Genomic DNA, 22,605 nt, shown 5'->3' with positions numbered 1-22,605 from the left:
TTTCTGAAAGAAATCAAAGCAATTTGCTCAGGTTTGAAAGGGTTAAACATCTACACCAGGAAAACAAACACTGATGCAGCTGTAAGATTACTAAAAAAAAATAAATAAATAAAAAAAACACCAGCTAAAACACATATCCCTGACTGTGATAATAAATTCACTTTTTAAAAAAAATAATTTTTCAATTTTTTTTAAATCTAAAAACAGTGGCATCATGACAAAAACCTGGCATTTAAAGGGTTATAATTCTTTAAAATTTATAAATATTTGGTATTAGGACTTGTATTTGTTAAAAAAAAAACAAATTATATATATAAATAAATGAATAGTAGAAAATCATATGAATGCAAATTTTTTTTATTGCTTGATTTTGATTTTTTGTGTGTGTGCAGCAGAGCGATACGAGTGTGTGTCATATTAAAGCAGGGTTAATGACAGGACAGTCACAAGCTGAGCTTTGGATTTGCTTTATTTACCCCATCAGCGTCGTTTCAGATTTCGGTTCATTAGTGCGGTCCTTAGAGGACGGTTTCGGAGGTACAAAATATTCTTAAATCTGACAGAACGGGCCGAGCTCACGGCGCTTTACTGCCTTACAGCTGACCACAGTCCGCAATGGTGACCACTTGTGAAGTAGTGCCTGATTGGCTACCAACGGCCTCCATCGCATCGACAACATCAGTGCCCTCCACGACTTTGCCGAACACCACGTGCTTCCCGTCCAGCCTGCAGAGGACAAATATCTGAAACCACCCGAGACAGTATTTGTGAGTGAAGCAGGAAAAGGTTTAAAGCGGCACTCACCATTTAGTCACTGCTGTGCAGATGAAGAACTGGGAGCCGTTGGTGTTGGCGCCGGCGTTCGCCATGGACAGAACGTACTTGTTTGTGTGCTTCAGCGTGAAGTTCTCATCTTTAAACTTCTCGCCATAGATGGATTTACCTCCGGTTCCGTTGCCCTTGGTAAAGTCGCCGCCCTAAAACCACAAAAAGCAAAGACTCAGTCGACTGTGCAGCACATGGCAGCAGCTCCGCTTAAATCGGAGCGTTAAAAAACACCTGTACCTGGCACATGAACTCAGGGATGATTCGGTGAAACGAAGACTTCTTGTAGCCAAAACCCTTCTCTCCGGTGCACAAAGCTCTGAAGTTTTCTGGAAAATAAGGACGTCACTTTATTAAAATGGTTCATATTAAAAGTAAAAAGCACCATTGTTTTAGCGCAGAGGCCTCGAACCGGCAGACAGGCGGCCGAATACTTTTTCATCATCTGCATCAATAATTTATCGACCTCTTTACCCGTCTGACTGCTCTGCAATGCTGCTGATAAGAGATGACAGGCCCCGGACACGTGCACGGCTTTGTAGACATTTGGCATCTCTCTGTGGTCGTTTGCATCTTTTCGTAGTCACTTTGTGCAATTTTGTCGTCATTTTGCATCTTTGAAGTCTCTGTAGTCATTTTGAAGTCTTTTTTACGCATTTGGCATTTCTTTAGTCTGTTTTTTTGTTTGTTTTTTTGAGTAGTTTGTGTTTCTTTGCATCTTTGTAGTCTCTTCGTAGTCATTTTGCATCTCTTCGTAGTCAGTTAGCATCTTTGAATGTCTTTGTGTCTGCCGTGTCTGTAGTAGCTCTGCATCTTTGTGGTGGAGACGGCTGCTTCAGCGATGCATTTGAGCCATTAGAAAATCAGTTTATGACTAAAAATGGTTATGAGACACAAAAAGTCATTAATGCAGGTTTTCTGTTTGCATGAAGCACCAATATTGTTGTAAATCAAACGTAAATCTCAGGAAATTTCAAGCAAACAAAGAGATCTTTCTGCTCACTGTCTCTTCCTGCTACTTATTAATCATGGCAGCACTCCTTATAACTGTTAACACCCACTTTTGGCGCCGAAACTCGTTATTCAGGCTCTCACTTCCCGCCTGAACGACAGCCTCGCCCCATATTCACAACACAAAGTCTCAGGTGAAGCCTCTCAGCCAATCACAGACCCGCTCGCGTGGAAAAACCCCAGAGCAGCCTCGTGCATGCAGGAAAACATGAGAAACTTTAGTGCAGAAACTGCACACATGTCAAATCTTACCTGCAGTCTTTGGGACCACATCAGAGCGCAGCTGCGAAACACAACACGGATTTAAAACACGGTCATAAAACCTTCACACATTCACCACAGCTTAAAAACCTTAAATAAAAGCTCCTTTTCTGTCTTACCTCCATCACAATCCTGCCTGCTGGCTTCCCGCCGATGGTGATGTCAAAGTAAACTCTGGGTAACGCCATGTTTCACTGCGGAGAGACGACGATCCGACGGAGAAACGCACCTGAGTGACCGACGCCTCACGCGCACTTTATCTCTTCACAGGTGGTCCCACGTGCCGCTGTGCATAGGTGACAGCCAATCACAGCCGAGCTTCTTCTCAGACGCACGAATGGGCCAATAGGAGTGAAGGAGGGCGGGGCTACCTGTGCAGCGCTGCAGGTAGATAAATCCGCAGGCGGAGTCACAGCCAGACAGCCAGGTTTGAGGAAATGAACGGAGTGGGAACTCTCGTGTACAAACGTGTCTGAAGCTGAGGTTCAGCGGCGGTTTTAGGTTTGGAAATGTGTCCAGGTGTGAAGGGAGAGTTGCCATAATTTCTCTTGAAAGGCTTGTTTTATGAATATAATGCGCTTCGTCTTGCACTGCTCTTTTTAAAAATTTAATTCCACTGTTGTTTTGGTTTTTTCTTTTTCTTTTTTCATTTTTTTTCCTGAGTTGCTTTTATTTTTTTCTTTTGTGATGTATTTTTTGTTCTTTTTTTATATGTGCTGTTTTTATATTTTAGATTATATATATTATATAAGTGCTGTATAAATACTAAAAAATAAATCAACAAAACAGAAACATAGAAAGAATGAGAGAAGTGAAAATTAAGAGAATTAAAAAAAAAATCATCTAAGCCATCACTGAATTAAGTTTTTGACAACACGACATCACTGATGTGACTGTAGTGACCTCTACTGGTGAACATGTCAACTGCAACCATAGAAACATTTAAACTTTATTGTTGTTTTGAACCAAAAACATTAACCCTGAAGACACTGTTTGGTGCATTTTACACTTTTCATTCTTCATTTATTAATAATTGTGTGTGTGTTGATGCATGTGTCCTAAATGTAGTCCAGATTGTGTATTTGAGTGTAATCAGTGAATTTGCAGCTCAGCTCCTACAATAAGTCTAAAATACACTGTGGAAACTAAATAGTTACATTCAGACTGTTCAGGTCCAAAAATGCTCCATTGAAACCCATTCAAACTGACATTTTTGATCCCACAGCCATCAGAGCAGAAAAACAGGACTTGTATTTTATTTTATTTGGTATATGGAGAAAATACATGCTATTATAAAATAAACACTAGATGAACTGTCACAATCAAAGTTGCTGCTAATCATTGACAAATCACAGGCTGTGATCATAAAAAAATAAAATCAACTTAGCATGTAGTATATTAAAATTTTATATATTGAAAAACCTGCCATTTAAAGGGTTAAAATTCTGAAAATTATTCAATTATTTCTAAATCTAAAAAAATGACATCATGACAAAAACCTTGCATTTAAAGTTTACAATTAAAAAAATAAATGAATATTTGCTATTTATGATTAAGACTAATGGTTAAAAATGAACTAAAAGGAAAGTAGAAAATGATTTTTTTTTATTTGATTTTTTTCTTCTTTAAACTTGATTTTAAAAAGTGCATTTTGAGCTCAAAGCAGTTGGAGTGTGTGATATTAAAGCGAGCCATAAGGGTCACGTTCTGATGCGATCTGTGAACGAGAGGACGAACACAAAGCAAGCTTTCAGTTTGTTTTATTTACACCATCAGCATCGTTTTATTCTGATTTTTGTTAACAAAGAAGGGTACAAAGAGGTTACAAAATATAACAGAATGAATATCAACACTGCAGACAAACGTCTTTTAGAGGACAAAGTCGGGTGTTTTCCTACTGATGCTGCAGATACACACCGTTTTTAAATATTCGGCGGGACGTGGAGGATTTCTGACAGGAACAGGCTGAACTGGAGCAGCTTTTGTCGCCCTATTTCAGCTCGCCACATTCGGCAATGACGACCTTGGCTTTGGGAGTGCCGCTCTTTGTGCCTTGCTTCTCCATCGCCTTGACAACATCAGTGCCCTCCACAACACTGCCGAACACCACGTGCTTCCCGTTGAGCCTGCAGAGCAGAGAGCTCGATTAGTATGTGAGACGCACATCGGAAACTGGACCTGGATGCTTCAGCGCGGCTCAAAGCGGAGCTCACCAGTCAGTGTTGGCGGTGCAGATGAAGAACTGGGAGCCGTTGGTGTTGGCGCCGGCGTTGGCCATGGACAGAGTGCCCAGGCCTGCGTGCTTCAGCGTGAAGTTCTCATCCGCAAACTTCTCGCCATAGATGGATTTACCTCCGGTTCCATCGTGGTTGGTAAAGTCCCCGCCCTGAGAAAAAAATAAATACATTTAAAAAAAAACAAAAAAAAAACAAGATGAATTTTCCTGGTATTTTTGAGATTTTTTTTTACAATTTTTAATCTGTATAAAAAGGTTTATTTATCATATTTTTTTTAAGTTTTGATTCTCTGTCTGTATTACATTTTTTTAAACATTATTTCTTCTATTTTTTTAATTTTTTTTTTTTTTTAAGATTATTTTTTGGGGATTTTCCCTTTATTGAAAGGACAGCTGTAGATTCATGTAGGAGAGAGAGAGGAGGAATGACACGCAGCAAAGGACCACAGCTGGGAATCGAACCGCTGCAAAGGCCTCGGCATGTGGGACACACACTCTAGCAGGTGAACTAGAGGTCGCCCATTATTATGTTTTTTTTAAGTTTTCTTAGTTCTGAAATCCAGAAGGCCTCAGGACCCCATCCAGTTTTGGTGAATCAAAAAGGGGGTCAGGAGCCCCAGGTTGGGAACTAGTGGTCCAGGACGACAGTGTACGTAGCTTTCAGGAAAATTTCGAGCATCAAACACAAATTTCCTGCATTTTTGTGCATTTTTATGCACACATTTGTGCCTTTTCTGCATCAATCTGTGGTTTAAACGTCTTTAATTTTTGCTGCTTTCATGTTTCTTTTTTCAGGGGGACAAATGCACGGGTGTGTCTCCTGCATCTGCACCCAGAGAAACAAAACAAACCAAAAAAATCCCCACAGGCGATCAAAACACAAGAAAACAGGACTTCACTGTACCTGACACATGAATTTAGGGATGAGGCGGTGAAACGTGGAGCCCTTGTACCCAAAACCTTTCTCTCCGGTGCACAAAGCTCGGAAATTTTCTGCAAAATAAAAACATGTCACTTCATAAGAATAAGAAATATATGTAATATCTAGGTAAAAAGCACCATCACTGGCAGATCTGTTGAACACTTTATTTTTCGCCCTGCTTGCATCAGTTTTAAGCTGCGTGGTTTTAAAGCTTTTTGGTTGTTTTGAGCCACTTTGTGGTCGTTTTGGATCTTTATGTCATTTTAAATGTTTTGTTTAGTATCTCCTTGCAGTTGCTCTACGTCTCTCTGCAGTTATTTTGAGTCTTCTTGTGTCTGGTCGCGTCTCTCTGGTGTCATTTATGTCTATTTGCAGTTATTTTAAATGTTTTTGTGGTTGTTAAGCATCTGCTCGTGGTTTTTTTGCATCTTTACAGTTGTTTTACGTCTCTTCGTGGTTGCTTTATGTACATTTATAGTTGTTTTCAGTCTCTTTTTGGTCGTTTGCATCGTTTTTTGGGGTTGTTTTGCACCTTTTTGTGTTTGCTTAGCATCATTTTGCAGTTGCTTTAAGTCTCCTTGTGGTCGTTCGTGTCTCTCTGTAGTCATTTGCTTCGATATGGGATTTATTTTCCAACAGCCAAAGGTGAGAGAGTAATTTACAGTGTTGACTCTGTAAAATAACAGTAGGACGCTGATAACATCTGACATCTGCAGCTGTGTAACTGTGGAGATTACTAAATGCACAAAGGACGCATATAGGCCATTTTTTCTGCACCATCTGAGTAGAAACGAGGTCAGATCACTAATAATGGCAAAGTGGGACAAAAGTCAGCCGCAGTCACTGATGCATCAGGACGGTTTTCATGTTGGGACAAAGAAAACAGTGTAAGTCTGCATTTTCCTTTTTCTTCATCCTCCCTTTCATATTAATCACAGCAGTGACTGCACCTAGCAGCATATCACTGTTTACACTTTCAGCTCCGAAAACAGCTCTTCAGGCTTTATTAACCCTTAACTGACCGTTTGGTGCATTTTACACTTTTCTTTCTTCATTTTTTTGATAATTGTGTGTGTGTTGATGCATGTGTCCTAAATGTAGTCCAGATTGTGTATTTGAGTGTAATCAGTGAATTTGCAGCTCAGCTCCTACAATAAGTCTAAAATACACTGTGGAAACTAAATAGTTACATTCAGACTGTTCAGGTCCAAAAATGCTCCATTGAAACCCATTCAAACTGACATTTTTGATCCCACAGCCATCAGAGCAGAAAAACAGGACTTGTATTATTTCTGGGTGTCATTCTGGGCTTTTGACTCTGAATTTGTCTTTTTGACTATTTACCACCTGATGAGGTCATTTTGACCATATTTGGCATATGGAGGAAATACATGCAATTATAAAATACACACTAGGTGCACTGTCACAATCAAAGCTGCAGTTAATCACTGACAAATCTCAGACTGTGATCATAACAAAAATAGAATTAAATAAAATCAACTTAGCATGTAGTATATTAGAATAATATATACTGAAAAACCTGACATTTAAAGGGTTAAAATTCTGAAAATTAATGAATATTTGATATTTATGATTAGCACTGATGTTGGCATAAAACATAACTGTCTAAAAATCAATGTCACTGCTAATCATTGACATATGTCAGGCTGTGATAATCCAAAAATAAATCTACTCTGCATGTGGTGTTTGAATTTTTTTAGCAGCATAATGACAAAAACCTGACAATTAAAGGGATAAAATTCTGAAAATTAATGAATATTTGATATTTATGATTAGCACTGAAAAGCGTATTTTTCATGCAGAGCGATGCGAGTGTGTGTGATATTAACGTGGGCCCTGAAGGGTTAATCGGTGGTGTCACACTCTGAGTCAGCCACAGTCTCCTCCATAAACAGATCCACTCTCAGCTGCAGATTAATGGGGACGCATAGTTTCCTCAACAACACATGAATCCATATTGGGAGTCTGGAAAAAGCCGCAGCAGCTTCACAGTCAGAGATCATACCTGCAGTTTTTGGGACCACGTCAGCCCGAAGCTGCAAAACACGAAAGGTTTCAGTGAGTAAAAAAGACGCTGCAGAAGTGGAGGACACACAATGCATAGACAGGAAAATTAAACTTTTAATCCTTAAATAAACTTTAACAAACCTTTAAATTTAAAGAAAAAATATCCAGAAACTATATTTAAAATTATCATAATTATGTATTTAAAATTATTTTATGGAAAACTATGAAGTTGTAGGCACTTTTTCCTGGTTATTTATTTGTTTCGTCTCATTTTAACTTTTTTTGTCTTTTGCATCCTAATTTCAGGTAATTTTCTTCAGCTTTTTACAATGCCAAGAAAGATATATTTTCTGTCATGATCATAGACCTATTTTCACATTTACTTTACAGAATTATTATCACTTTTAAGCACTTTTACTTATTTATTTTCTTGCTCGATTGCTTGCTTTGTTTGTTTGTTTTCTCCTTTTTTGGCCATTTTTCAGGTTATTTTCTTTGTATTTTTTTTTACATTGTGCAGAAAACAATTTTTTAAAAATAATTATCATAATTTAAAAAAAAATATTTTCCAGAATTATTATATTTATTTAAAAACTTTTACCAGTTCATTTGTTTTCTTGTTTATTTTCCCTTTCTTTCAACTATTTTTCAGGTCATTTTCTAACACTTTTCACATTTCACTCTTTTTTACAGTTTTAGTAGTTGGTATATCATTTTATTATTTTTGTTGTTCACATTTTTATCATATATTTATATTTTGTGCCGTTATGCTTTCATTTACCTGTTATGTATTATTTAGAGTATTGTATTTATCTATTTGCAGGTTGTAAATATACGAAGGGGCGTGTCACCTACGTATATACTCGAGGACATTTTGTGCTTATGGATGTGCTTCCTTATTGACAAATGTCACAATACATTTTCTTGATCTAAATCTAAATTATTCAAATGTCGTGTTTTGACCAATCAGCAGCTCATAACCCAAACATATTTAATAAAATAATTCAAATATATAATAAGAAAATGCAAGATTTCCATGCACGAGGAGCTGAAAACAGTGTATATTTGGCATTTTTTGTTTGAATTGTTATCTAAACGGTTGATTAACTTTCTGAATAATGATTTTATCTGTGTTAGGCCGACATGCAGAAATGAAACACCTAAAATCAGCTGCAGGCAGAGATTTGCAGCCTGAGCTGCACGTTTGACCCGCAGCGTTTGTTAAATCAGCTGCAGCTGTTGGGCGTTTCCGGCGGGTTGCCATCTCTGCAGGACACACTTTTAATCACATTTTTAATTTAATTGCTGTTTTCTGTACTCGTGCAATTAATCTCACCACGCCAGGATATAAATAAATAAATATGCACGCAAAACGCTGTCAAAATGGAAGCCCAGCAGCTGCACGAGACAAGCTGACGCTCTGCAAAATGTCTGTCAGCTTCCGGCCGTTTTGGAAATCTCACACCTGAAGATTTTAAACCTCAATTAACTTTTAAAAAATAAAGACATGTTTTAAAAAGGGGCAACATTTGAAGTGCGCTGTTCTCACCTCCATCACGATCCTGCCGGCGTTGGCTCCATCGATGGTGATGTCAAAGAAAACTCGCGGGTTTCCCATGTTTATGAGCGCGCGTGCGGTTTGGAAATGATGAGAAAATGCGCCCGATGCGTCCAGCAGCGCGTGAGATGCTCTGGATCTATTTAGGTCTTTATTTCTGAAGCGGTGTGAGCCGCTGATGTAAAGGCAGCCGACAGCCAATCACAGCCACGCCCGCTTCTGACAGACGCCAGAGGGGACCAATAGGAGCGCAGAGGAGGCGGGGTCAGACGCTGGTGACCCGTATATCAGTTTCTGATGAGAAAAAACAGATAAATTACTGTAATATCACACATGATTTACACTAAAAGATGTGTTTGACTATTATGAAGATACAAGTAATAAATATTTTAATTATGTTTTTTTTATTTTAGTGGCCAAATTTTTTATCCACAAACAAAAAATGTATGTTCACACTCCTTTTTCTATCTTTCTTCTCTCTTATAAATAACAAAAAAAGCAACACATTTTTAGATTACTACAAAAACTTATTTGGTAAAACCCCTGATGTGATATGAATATGCATTATTTTTATTTCTGCCCGTGTCCTTTTAAAATAAATTGGTTTATGCATTGATATATATATATTTTACTAATTATTATCTTCTTATTTGTGTTCTCATGTATGTTTGTGTTCTTGTTTGTCTGATTTACTTTGTACATTTTTTTGTTAAATAAAGCTGTGGGAGAAAAGTTTTTTAAAAAAAAACTTGTGTGCTAAAAATGTTTAGTTAAACTCATCCGAAATATCTGGTGAGATTCAATGATTTTAAGCAAATTTATTCAAATCTGGAAATATTTGTTCCGAAGCACCAAAATGGTTAGAAACGTGCTTTAAAAAGTATCCAAATCAGAGGTGGAATAAGAGCTGAGATCCTTTAACCCTTTGAAACTTTGAGTAAATTGACTTATTTTCTTTCAAAAATATGGAAAGAAAGAAACTGAAGAAATTTCCCCAAAATTAGCACAACATGAGTAAAAGGTATTAGTAAAAAGTTAAGTAGTAGTTAGTCGTTACATGTTTATGTTTTAGTTCTCTGCGTAGTTTTTCGGTGGCCTTTAAGTTCCAAAATATGGATTTTTTTAATTTATTTTTTTAGCAACCTGCTATTGTTTTAACAGCTTTTCAGCCCAAAATGTGTGTATTTTTCAATGAAAGTCAGATATCTCTATGGCCGATATCGGTTTATAAAAAGTATTATATGTGAGAGGAAACATATGTATTTTTGATTTTGTGAACTGTCCCTTTAAATATTTCTGAATTATATTTCTAATTAACGAATATCAGAGCTTCCAAAAACAAATTATTTTTGTCAAATAAAGTGATTTTTAATTCAGATTCTGAGATTCAGGAAAGGGACGAGGAAACTGTAGGTACAATGACGATTATGATTAAAAAATAAATAGAAAATAATGGCAATTACAATGTGTTACAAAATATGTGGAATAGTTTACATATTAAAAAACTTCTTTTTTTTTTTTTTACTAGCAAATTTGCAGTTAAATAGTCCACAATTTCCAAATATAACATCACTGTGTTGCTCAATTTGCAAAGAACATAATTTCTCCTTCTTGCCTTGCTGGACCACAAAGGGTTAAATCATCCATAGAAAAAAACCGCCAGCTTTTAAAAAGTGGTATTAAGAATAATCCTTCCTCTGCGTCTTTTAACCGCATGACTCAGCTGGCGGTTTGGCGCCACACATGCATCCGTATGACCTTTTTTACAATTGCTTTATAATTTTCTAACATACAGTATGTATACAGTGCCAACAATGATCCATTATCCAACTAAATAACATTAAAATTACCATGATTAACGATTCATTTGATACACACACGTTCTCTAATGAAAACAGCTGATTATACAGTACATAAACCCGCGTCAAGATGGGTTATACATGACTTTAAAACATACTAATAGCTTTCAAATGGCAGAAAATGCCACGACACACAGCATTTACAGTATGCTCGGAGAAAAACAAAAAACCTCCAGAGAGGGAGAAACCAACAGAGGGAGAGATGAGTTTTTATATATTTCACAGTGCTGAAGGACGTCAGAGATGCAGTGAACCTCAGCGCGCTCCAAACTTCATGTCGTAAAATTAAAAAAAGTCTATTGTACATCGTTTTCCTCACGCGAGGTCACTCTGTTTTCTTTTGCTCCGTCGTCACGGAGACACAAAAGTGTGACCGCTGCCCTTATCTTACATCATCACGCGTTAAAGTCGGGTGATTATTTATAATTTTCTTTTTGTTCGTGACGGGGTTCGTTTTCACCCAGAAATTTCCACGACTTTGAGGCAAATTTGAAAGATTCTCTGAAACGACCATCGATACTCGTGATCGGTTATTTTTCTTTACAATATAGTAGCTTTTTTAGACTATTTTTTAAAATAAATATTATTTAAAAAACACTGAATTCAGAAAACAAAATTGGCATTTTTTAAGGAGATCATGCCTGAAAAATTTGGATGTATTCTATTAAAAAATGGCATTTTTTCCCTTAAAATTTTTTGGGTGATATTTAAGGAAAACATGCCTTCAGAATCAGCTAATTTTCTTTAAATATATCTTTTTTCAAAAGAAAAAATGCCTTCCAAACCCACATTTTCTTTTAAAAAACTGTTTCTTTCCTTTAAAATATTTGGTGGAAAAAAAAAAAGGTTGAGCTTTTTTTGTGATTTTTAGAGAAAACACGCTTTCCAAATCATCTTGGTTTTTTTTAAAATAAAAAAATGCCTTTTTTCCTTTAAAATATTTGGTGAATTTTTTCTTTAAAATTCTTTTTGAGTGGTTTTAAAAGAAAAAAGAAATCACTGTTGAAACCTTAAATTTCTCTAAAAACCACCAAAACACGGCACCATTTATCACAGCCGAAAACCGGAAAAAACGAAATATCTTTGTATTTTCACATTTCTGATGGTCCTTAAACACACGATGTGTTATTAAAAAGGTTTGTTTAAAAATTTATTTTAAAAATTATGATATATTTAGTTTTCAGGAAATTCTGAATTTTCAAGTCTCCTGGACTTTTTCAGGTTTTTCGTGACCTTACGAACCCCGTAATAAATCCCCTAAAAAGACCAAAACCAATTTCAGAAACAGCGTCGTGCTGCCTCAAATGTGGATTAATCCGCCGCTGAAAATAGTCCCTAAAAAATGCACTATTTCCTGTTTCTTTGATAAAAGAGAAAATTACCTATTTAAAAAATAAAAGTATTAACTGTGTTGAGAGACGGACTGACACATTTTTGGTTTTGGTTTTTTCACGGGAGTCACTGACAAAAAGAAAAATATAAACATCACGAGCCTTAGTCTTTACTGCAGCGGTTCGCAGACTGAGAGCTCGTAGGTCGGGGGGGTTTACGGCCGTTTAAAATATTACAAAAAAGAATCTCACAACTCTGGAAACTTAAACGGGAAAATCGGCCACATTTTGTTGGATCAGAGTGCAAAAAATTCTTCAGTTTGTGCTTTTTTGAGCGAGAAAATTGAGTTTTCTGCGTTCAGTGCCGCGGCTGCAAACGTCTTCCTCCCTGATCTTCCTGCACAGATCGACGTGAGAGGAGCACGCACGCCTCGTCGTCCAATCAAATCAGCCGTTAGGACGTTCCAATAAAAAACACAGGAATAAAACCGATTTTGTCGCTGATGTTCACTCAGAGCTGAGGCGACGTGCCGCTCTTCCTGCAGCTAAAGGCGGGTTTCCTTTAAAGATTTGTGCAAAATTTAAACGCTATTTTTGAAATGTCGCTAAAATTGACATTGCAAGATTTTTTCCTCTGGCGATAACGTTACAGTAACCATGGCGATGGATGTTCAAAACATTAGCAGCTTTATTTCTGTAGAGCGGTGAAGGGATGACGTTTTTTTTTTTTAAAAATGTTTTTTACGGCAAATAGGAAGTCAGCATCGCACTGGTTCCCTCGTCAAAAACCTTCTGGGATTTTCGATTATCGCCAAAAATAATAATCTGTGACGAACGCAAGTTTATGATACTTTTGTTTTGTTCAGCGTGATAACCTTCGCAGATGAACGTCTGCGAGTTTTGAACCGTAAATTAAGCAAAAAGCTGTCGTTACAAAAAACGCACAACATCGAGGTCGCACGACTTCACGTCACCACCCGAATCTTCCGCTTCTGATTTCCTTCAGCGCTGAATTTTCTGCTAAACTGTGACGTGATCGAGCTCGTGATCGCGGCTACGTCGGGTCAAAAAGGTTTTTTTGCAAAATACGTCTTTTTTTGAATCGCCTGAAATTCCACCTCATGTGAGAGTAAAAGCTTTTTTAGCGATAAATTGGAGTTTTTTAAATTTGCGCAATTTGAGCGTTAATAGAAACCCGCGTTGTGTCACCGTCACTTTAAAATGACGCCGCTGGATGCAGGAATAACCGAATCTGCAGCTCAACTTTCTCGGTCAATAAAGCACGAACTGACGAGCTTCAATAATCAAATAAACCGTCAACATTTGGCTAAAATCCACGTAAAAGGCGGCGAATTTCCCGTTAACACGATGATAATCTTATATTTCGATCTCGAGGTAAACAGCAGAGAAAATAATCGAGCAGGAATGTGTGCGTGCAAAAGGTCGCCGCGACTGAAAAAAAAGGAGTTTGTGAACCACTGATTTAACGTGTCCGTTAACGCCTCGTGAACACGCCTCAGCTCCCATCATCCTCTGCTTCATCTGATACACCTGTGACGTAAATACTGCAGATCGGATCCTTCAGGCTTTGTGCTATAGTTTAAACGCTGGTCTGCAGAGTCGGCGTCTGCGGTTTCTTCATCGTCCACAGCGTTCCCGCCTCTTCCTCCATAACCGCGCGGGATGAATGTCAGCAGGACGCTTCAGAAAGACAAAGATACACACACACACACACACACACACACACACACACACACACACAGGAGAGGAAGAGGAGGACGCCGACGGAGACGCTGCTGTCTTCAACCAATGAGGGCGGGGCTACAGCGAGCGGAGGAGCTGGAAGGTGAGCGAACACGCGGCGGCGGTCAGTTGTTCTCGAACAGAGACAGCAGGTCATCGCTGCTGTTGTTCGGGAGGTCGGGGGGGCCGAGGTACGACAGCAGCTCGTCAGGGTTGGTCAGCTCAGGAAGAAGCTTTAACGACACACAGAGAGAGTATAAATACACGTAACCACACTCAGAGAGAGTATAAATACACGTAACCACACTCAGAGAGAGTATAAATACACGTAACCACACTCAGAGAGAGTATAAATACACGTAACGCCACACAGAGAGAGTATAAATACACATAACGACACACAGAGAGAGTATAAATACACGGAACCACACTCAGAGAGAGTATAAATACACGTAACCACACTCACAGAGAGTATAAATACACGTAACCACACTCAGAGAGAGTATAAATACACGTAACAACACTCAGAGAGAGTATAAATACACGTAACCACACTCAGAGAGAGTATAAATACACGTAACCACACTCAGGGAGAGTATAAATACACGTAACCACACTCAGAGAGAGTATAAATACACGTAACCACACTCAGGGAGAGTATAAATACACGTAACCACACTCAGAGAGAGTATAAATACACGTAACAACACACAGAGAGAGTATAAATACACGTAACGCCACTCAGAGAGAGTATAAATACATTTAACGACACACAGAGAGAGTATAAACACATTTAACGACACTCAGAGAGAGTATAAATACATTTAATTTTCTATTTAATTTTATTCTATTCTATTTTTATTTTATCTAATTTTATTTTAATTTACTGATTATTAAGTTCTGGTTTAACTTTGAAAATCAGCTGACTGTTAACTAAAGCGGCCCATATGTGAAGACTTTCCCCTCCCTTAATTTTCAATTTAATATAATTTAATTTAACTTAACTTAAATTTAATTTAATTCTATTTTATTTTATTCTTTTTCATTCTATTTAATATAATTTAATTCTATTTTATTTTATCCTAATTTACTGATTATTACTTATTTCATTTTAAGTTCATACGTAAACACTTTCCTCTCCCTTAATTAAATTAAATCAAATTAAATTAAATGTTGTTTTATCATAAATTACTGATTATTACTTATTTCATTTAAGTTCATATGTAAAGACTTTACTCTCCCTTAATTTTAAATTAAACTAAATTATTAATTAAATTGTTATTAAATTATTTCATGTTAATTTCTGGCAGAACTTTGAAAATCAGTTTACTGTACTCTTCAGCATAAAACTGTATTTTCTTCACGCTTATTTATTTACTTCAGGGGATAAAAGTGAAAAGATTTTAAATTCTGTCCTCAACTTAAGTCCCAGATTTCAGATTCAACGGTTTTATGGATTTTTGGATCCTGACTGAGTGAAAGTGACGAAGCGCTACGTGAAAAGCTGAATTCGCTCTTTCTTCGGTGCTTTGATGATTTAAACCTCGTGGATCCGACGCGTGCGGGAACAAAGTTTCAGGTCGAGCTCCGATCTGAGCGAGCGCGTCACCGACACGGTCAACACTCACGTCCAGCGCGTGCTCGGCCCCGTCTCCTCCAGGTGCTCCGGGGCCTCCCAGACCGAAGGAGCCTTCGCTCTGCAGCCGCGAGTTATTCTGAGCGCCGACGCTCCGCGGCGGCAGCGGACTGCCGGCGTCGCCGTGAACGCCCGAACTGTGCTGCTGCTGCTGGAGGAGGTTATGGCCGTGCTCGAGGCGTCCGGAGTGCGGCGTCTGAGGGGGACAGACACAAAGACAAGAGGACAATCTTTATTTCACGGTCATGAAAAGTCTCTGCTAAACAGCACGCAGAGGTCACGCCGGGTCAACTCGGCGCCTCGTTTTCTTGAGAGCGGCAGCCGCGCGTGACAGGCGGCGAAGACGGCCGAGCGGCTGCCTGCGACAGGCGTGACGCGTTTCGGCGAGTAAATATAAAGTCAGTCTCCGCTGTCGACTTCAGCTCCCGTGAAAAGCTCTTAACTGACGGAGCAGCAGGAGCGGACAGCCGGCACGTGTCCGGAAACCCTCCGAATCTGCAGACTCCAACTGCGAACAGAAAACACACACAGCTGAGAAAAAACCTTCCTGTGAAGTATTTCAGGCGATTCCAAAAAGCCAAATTTCGCTTGAAACGAGCTCCTTTCCAGAGAACCACACAGGAGAAAGTTTAATCTTATTTTAAATATTCTGGAGAGAAAATCAAACATGACAGAAACCTTTTTCTGAGCTGCCGTGTGTGTGTGTGTCTGTGTGTGTGTCTGTGTGTGTGCGTGTCTGTGTGTGTGTCTGTGTGTGTGTGTGTGTGTGTGTGTGTGTGTGTGTGTGTGTGTGTGTGTGTGTCTGTGTGTGTGTGTGTGTCTGTGTGTGTGTGTGTGTGTGTGTGTGTGTGTGTGTGTGTGTGTGTGTGTGTGTCTGTGTGTGTGTGTGTCTGTGTGTGTGTCTGTGTGTGTGTGTGTGTCTGTGTGTGTGTGTGTGTCTGTGTGTGTGTGTCTGTGTGTGTGTGTGTGTGTGTGTGTGTCTGTGTGTGTGTGTCTGTGTGTGTGTGTGTGTGTGTGTGTGTGTGTGTGTGTGTGTGTGTGTGTGTGTGTGTGTGTGTGTGTGTGTGTGTGTGTGTCTGTGTGTGTGTGTCTGTGTGTGTGTCTGTGTGTGTGTGTCTGTGTGTGTGTCTGTGTGTGTGTGTGTGTGTGTGTGTGTGTGTGTGTGTGTGTGTGTGTGTCTGTGTGTGTGTGTGTGTGTGTGTGTCTGTGTGTGTGTGTCTGTGTGTGTGTGTCTGTGTGTGTGTGTGTGTCTGTGTGTGTGTGTGTGTCTGTGTGTGTCTGTGTGTGTGTGTGTGTGTGTGTGTGTGTGTGTGTGTGTGTGTCTGTGTGTGTGTGTCTGTGTGTGTGTGTGTCTGTGTGTGTCTGTGTGTGTGTCTGTGTGTGTGTGTGTGTGTGTGTGTGTGTGTGTGCGTGTCTGTGTGTGTCTGTGTGTGCGTGTCTGTGTGTGTGTGTGTGTGTGTGTGTGTGTGTGTGTGTGTGTGTGTGTGTGTGTGTGTGTGTGTGTGTGTGTGTGTGTGTGTGTGTGTTTGCTCTGTAGTGTGTCTGAAGGTCTGGGATTTGATTCTGGGTTTTCTTATTGCATTGAGGTTTTAGTGTATTTATGTAGTTTTTAGTGTATTTATGTAGTTTTTAGTGTATTTATGTAGTTTTTAGTGTATTTATTACTGCCTGTTTTATATGAATGAATTTGGACCTCCGACTCTGTGAGAGGAGGAGCAGAGGAGCTCTGTGAGAGGAGGAGCAGAGGAGCGCTGTGAGAGGAGGAGGAGGAGCAGAGGAGCTCTGTAAGAGGAGGAGCAGAGGAGCTCTGTGTGAGGAGGAAAAGGAGCAGAGGAGCTCTGTGAGAGGAGGAGCAGAGGAGCTCTGTGAGAGGAGGAGGCGCTCTATGAGAGGAGGAGCAGAGGAGCTCTGTGAGGGGAGGTGCAGAGGAGCTCTGTGAGATGAGGAGCAGAGGAGCTCTGTATGACGAGGAGGAGGAGGAGCAGAGGAGCTCTGTGAGAGGAGGAGCAGAGGAGCGCTGTGAGAGGAGGAGGAGGAGCAGAGGAGCTCTGTAAGAGGAGGAGCAGAGGAGCTCTGTGAGAGGAGGAGCAGAGGAGCTCTGTGAGAGGAGGAGGCGCTCTATGAGAGGAGGAACAGAGGAGCTCTGTGAGGGGAGGTGCAGAGGAGCTCTGTGAGAGGAGGCGCAGAGGAGCTCTGTGAGAGGAGGAAAAGGAGCAGAGGAGCTCTGTGAGAGGAGGAGCAGAGGAGCTCTGTGTGAGGAGGTGAGGAGGAGGAGGAGGAGCAGAGGAGCTCTGTGAGAGGAGGAGCAGAGGAGTGCTGTGAGAGGAGGAGCAGAGGAGCTCTGTGAGAGGAGGAGCAGAGGAGCTCTGTGAGAGGAGGAGCAGAGGAGCTCTGTGTGAGGAGGAGGAGGAGGAGGAGCAGAGGAGCTCTGTGAGAGGAGGAGCAGAGGAGCTCTGTGTGAGGAGGAGGAGGAGGAGGAGCAGAGGAGCTCTGTGAGAGGAGGAGCAGAGGAGCTCTGTGTGAGGAAGAGGAGGAGGAGCAGAGGAGCTCTGTGTGAGGAAGAGGAGGAGGAGCAGAGGAGCTCTGTGAGAGGAGGAGCAGAGGAGCTCTGTGAGAGGAGGAGGAGCAGGAGCAGAGGAGCTCTGTGAGAGGAGGAGCAGAGGAGCTCTGGGCCCTCTGGCTGTCCCTGCTGCTCACTCGACCGTTGAAGAAAAACCAGTGAAGCGGACAGAGAGGACAGCCGTCCTCCGTCAACACGAGGGACATGTGTCCTCCAGCAGCAGCAAGTTACGTAAGAGAGAGACATGACGAGAAATGTCCCACCTGCTCGGGCTGATAGGGCAGCGGAGGAGGAGCTCCGGAGGAGGCGTACTCTCCGAGCGTCGGGGTGCCGGGAGTGTTGGGGAAGTCTGTGAATCCCGCCTGTCCGGAGAATCCCTGACTGCCTGCGAGACAAAACCAGACACGTTACTTCAGGACAAAGTGCTCCGTACGCAGGGGGACGGACACACAGCGTGTACAGCACTGATACTCGACTCGCTGCCCGAGGGACAAATCTGGCCCCTGACGGGCTGCCGAGGGGCCCCCAAACATTTCCTAACTCACAATAAAAATAAAGTGATTGACTCTGTGAACAGTTTTGTCCTTTTACTCTCCATCAGGAGTCAGAGACATAAAACAGCATCAAAAAAATGTCCTAAAATCAGAGACACGTCCTGAATCCTGGAAAGACGTACGGGGCTGTCGTCACTGACCTCCTGTCATTCTACAAAAGTGTCCCCCGGGCAAAGACAGTTAAGTGTCCCTGGTGTCGTCTTTTGTCTTCTGTTACGTAATCGCGAGCGGAGCAGCGAGGAGACAGAGTGTGTCCAGCTGGAGGATGAGGACACTGAGACTCTTTTCTCTTCAAATTATGTTTTGGGTCACTTCCTGTCTAAGAGCATACAGTGTGTGTGTGTGTGTGTGTGTGTGTGTGTGTGTGTGTGTGTACAGTATGTGTGTGTACAATATGTATGTGTGTGTGTGTGTGTGTGTGTGTGTGTGTGTGTGTGTAGAATGTGTGTGTATGTGTGTGTACAATATGTATGCGTGTGTGTGTGTGTGTGTGTGTGTGTGTGTGTAGAATGTGTGTGTGCGTGTGTGTACAGTATTTGTGTGTGTACAATATGTGTGTGTGTGTGTGTGTGTGTGTGTGTGTGTGTGTATGTGTGTGTACAGTATGTGTGTGTGTGTGTGTGTGTGTGTGTGTGTGTGTACAGTATGTGTGTGTTCACAGATTACATAAAGTATATACAGTACTAGTCATAATACACATTCATTACTACAGTTTTTTTTCTTGGGAAAACTTTAATATACTTGTATAATAATTAATATTATAATAATTAATTTAAAATTGTTACAAAATGATTTGAATGTTGGCACCTTTTCCGGGTTGTTGTTGTTTTTGTGTGTTTTTAAACATCACGCAGTACTCTGACATTTCTGTTTTTGTTTTAGACAATAAAATTCAAGAGAGAGAAATTATTACTACTTACTACTTTTAATACTAACAGAGTATTTTCACAGTGTGGTTCAGTAAAGGACCTGAATATTTGCGTACCTGGCCTGTTGTAGTCGGGGGTGTTCCTGCCCCCCGCGGTCAGACTGTGGTACGGGGACGACGCCGGGCCCAGAGCGGCGATCATCTCCATCACGTTGGGCAGGACCATGTGACTCGGGCTGACGGTCCGGCAGCGTTTCAGGACCGGACCGTCGGGCTCCTCCTTTATGTGCAGGTCGGGTTTGACGGGCACCGGCCGCCACCCACACACGGGGTCGATGGTGATCTCCTCGTAGTCAGAACTGAGGGAGGAAAACACAGAGGCCTCGTTTAACCCCTCAGTGGCCGCTTTGATGTCACACACTTACATATCGCTCTGCACAGAAAAACGAGCTTTTCAAAATAAAGCTTTAAAACATATAATATATATGATTTTATATAAAAAATATTATATATTAATATGATTTTATACAAAAATATCATATATAAAATATTATAGATTAATATGATTTTATATAAAGAATATTATATATTAATATTATTTTATATAAAAAATTATATATAAAAATATTATATATTTATATGATTTTCTACTTTAACCTTTTAAATGCCAACATTTTTGTCATGATGCCACTATGTCTTTAGATGAAAGGAAGCACAAAAAGGTGAATTCTTTTTATTATATATATTATTATTATTATATATATTACAATATATTATTATTATTATATATTATATATATATCATTATTATTATCATCATCATCATCATCATCATCATCATCATCATCATTATTATTATTATTATTGTTATTATTATTATTATCACAGCCTGGGATATGTCGGTGCAGCAGCAACACTGACACTGCGCAAAAAATAACAATAAATAAAAATCAAATTCTGCACACACAATTCACTTTTGATAATCAGGCAATAAAAAATATTATACATTATTTTATTATTTTATACTTTCACTGAGTTAATATTTTAACATCAGTCCTAATCATGAATATAAAATATGAATTAAGTTTCATAATTTTGACCCTTTAAATGCCAGGTTTTTGTCATGATGTCATGACTCTATGTTTTTAGATGAATTGAGTCGATTATTAATCATTTAAATTTAACTCATCTGAACATCTGAACACTCACTTCTGGATGTAGACGAGGATCCCGAGCATGTACTGGTCCACCTCCAGTCCTTCTAGCAAAGCTGTTTTACTGTGAACAGGAAGAACAAAGTTTTCGGTAAATTTCACGCCGAGACGACGTGAGGGACTCTGAGAGCTGCAGAGACACGATGATGCAGGACGTACTTGCACACTGGACATCTCCACGTCCCTCTTTCACAGTTTAGCTGCAAATAGGACTCCAGGTCGAAGCACTACGAAATAAAAGACACGAGCGTGAGAGACGCTGCTGGCGTGTGTGAGTGAGTGTGTGTGCGTGTGTGAGTGAGTGTGTGTGTGCGTGTGTGAGTGAGTGTGCGTGCGTGTGTGTGCGTGTGTGCGTGTGTGAGTGAGTGTGTGTGCGTGTGTGAGTGAGTGTGTGTGCGTGTGTGAGTGAGTGTGTGTGCGTGTGTGAGTGAGTGTGTGTGCGTGCGTGCGTATGTGTGTGTGTGTGCGTGTGTGCGTCCTCCACCTGTATGTGTCTGCAGTCGTGACCTCTGGCCGGCAGCTGGATTCGTCTGAACGTGATCGGGCATTTGAGGGAAACTTTGATCGCCGTCTGCTCCACGCCGTCCTCTCCGTTCAGACCGGGGGTCCCGGGGATGGTGCCGCTACTGAAATTTCGTTTTACTGAAACAAACAGACGATAAAAACGTAAGCGCAGTCACCGCACTGCTTTATGGGAAATGTTTTTCTGTTGCTCGAAGCGTCTTTTGAACCTGCAGGAGGCGGAGCAGCTTGAAATCAGCCGTCTGCTTCCTGAACTTTTTAGACAACAGCACTCCTTCTTAAGATTTTATGTTTTATTTTCCAATTATGTCTTTATTATTTTCAACAGTTACCCATTAAACAACAACAAAAAACACACACAAAGAAATTAGGAAAAAGGAAAAAAAAAGTATGGTTACGCAAAGCAATTAAGGACAAAATAATAAATGAATAAACTTAAAATAAATAAATAAATAAATGAAATTAAATGACAAAATAACAAAAATGTATTAGATAAAATAAATCAATAGAATTTCGGAAATAAATCCAACTTGTTTTTTTTAGGATGTAAGTGTTTCTGTTTTTTGTTTTTTTAAAATTAATTAATAAAATTAAGTTTGCTTTTCCTTCATCCCCTTCAGTTTTAAGCACATGTTAAATAAATATCAAATATTCATTGATTTTTCAACACTTTAAATACCATTTTTTAAACAATGTCTCTATGTTTTGGAAAAAAAAGAAACTTCAAAATTATTTTCAATAAACATCATGCTAAGTATTTTTTTTTATTATCACAGCAATTTTGTTTCCATAATGCATTTAAACTTATTGTACGAGCTGAGCTAGAAATCCCAAGAAGACAATAAAAACCTGCATGTAAAAATAAATCAAAAGCAGAAAAGAACAGATAAATAATAGATGAAATCCACTTGATAATACGAGTAAAAGTAAGATAAAATCAGTAAAAGTTAGTGCACAGAATGCTTAACATAAAACTGAAAATAAAATATAACCCACTGACATTATTAATAAAATAAGCATAAAAATAAAGTATACAAAATGTATAAAATTAAGAAAAAATACAACATGTCAAAGATGTGCAGCAGTAAGTAAAGTGTAGCAAAATTGATGCCGTATGCATGAACACAACTGAAATTTAAAAAAAAAAAAAAGAATGAAAAGTGACTAAAATGCTCCAAACAATCCCTGAGGATTAATAAAAACCATGAAAAACAATTTTAAAAAATAATATTTTTTTGAAGGCAAACTGCAGAGGGAATAAGTGATCCTGCGCCAGATCTGAACAAAGCTAAGCAGATTAAAGGTGAAATATAAATAAAGTTTATGATTTTGTACCAAAAAGTTAACAAATTCAAATGAAACTCACTCTTGGTGATGCAGTGCTCGGCCGGCAGGAGTCTCTTCTTCATCAAACCCTGCAGGACAGACCGGACAGACGGCCGGTGGACCAGCTGTAACACAAACAGGTGGGACTGCGG

The 22,605-nt window shown here is 39.7% G+C and overlaps 3 protein-coding genes across 3 annotated transcripts in view; all 3 read right to left on the bottom strand.

The window, feature by feature from the left end:
* Positions 1-451: 451 nt before the first annotated feature.
* LOC121959837 (peptidyl-prolyl cis-trans isomerase-like) lies at positions 452-2,361 on the bottom strand. Its single transcript, XM_042509349.2, has 5 exons — positions 2,217-2,361; positions 2,089-2,119; positions 1,066-1,154; positions 805-977; positions 452-726 (listed from the first exon to the last, which is right to left on the bottom strand). Exons 1-5 carry the CDS (start codon positions 2,283-2,285, stop codon positions 594-596), a joined length of 495 nt encoding a protein of 164 aa, XP_042365283.1. The 5' UTR covers positions 2,286-2,361; the 3' UTR covers positions 452-593.
* Positions 2,362-3,840: 1,479 nt separating this feature from the next.
* Positions 3,841-9,016, bottom strand: LOC121959706 (peptidyl-prolyl cis-trans isomerase-like). The gene is made up of 5 exons (XM_042509166.2): positions 8,833-9,016; positions 7,282-7,312; positions 5,238-5,326; positions 4,311-4,483; positions 3,841-4,223 (listed from the first exon to the last, which is right to left on the bottom strand). The coding sequence occupies exons 1-5, from the start codon at positions 8,899-8,901 to the stop codon at positions 4,088-4,090; spliced, it is 498 nt and encodes a 165-aa protein (XP_042365100.1). The 5' UTR covers positions 8,902-9,016; the 3' UTR covers positions 3,841-4,087.
* Positions 9,017-10,184: 1,168 nt separating this feature from the next.
* The window catches only part of zmiz2 (zinc finger, MIZ-type containing 2), a 36,001-nt gene continuing 23,580 nt past the window's right edge, over positions 10,185-22,605 (bottom strand). The window contains 8 exon segments of the mRNA XM_088071543.1: positions 10,185-14,007; positions 15,403-15,606; positions 18,234-18,355; positions 19,510-19,751; positions 20,601-20,669; positions 20,765-20,832; positions 21,090-21,247; positions 22,494-22,599. Of these exon segments, the coding sequence (XP_087927669.1) occupies positions 13,900-14,007; positions 15,403-15,606; positions 18,234-18,355; positions 19,510-19,751; positions 20,601-20,669; positions 20,765-20,832; positions 21,090-21,247; positions 22,494-22,599 (1,077 nt within the window). The 3' untranslated portion in view covers positions 10,185-13,899.

This window comes from Plectropomus leopardus, chromosome 20 (genome assembly GCF_026936395.1).
Source record: "Plectropomus leopardus strain MGB_pleo_1.0 chromosome 20, ASM2693639v1, whole genome shotgun sequence".
Taxonomy (NCBI): domain Eukaryota; kingdom Metazoa; phylum Chordata; class Actinopteri; order Perciformes; family Serranidae; genus Plectropomus; species Plectropomus leopardus.
This window is presented reverse-complemented; position numbering and strand designations above follow the sequence as displayed.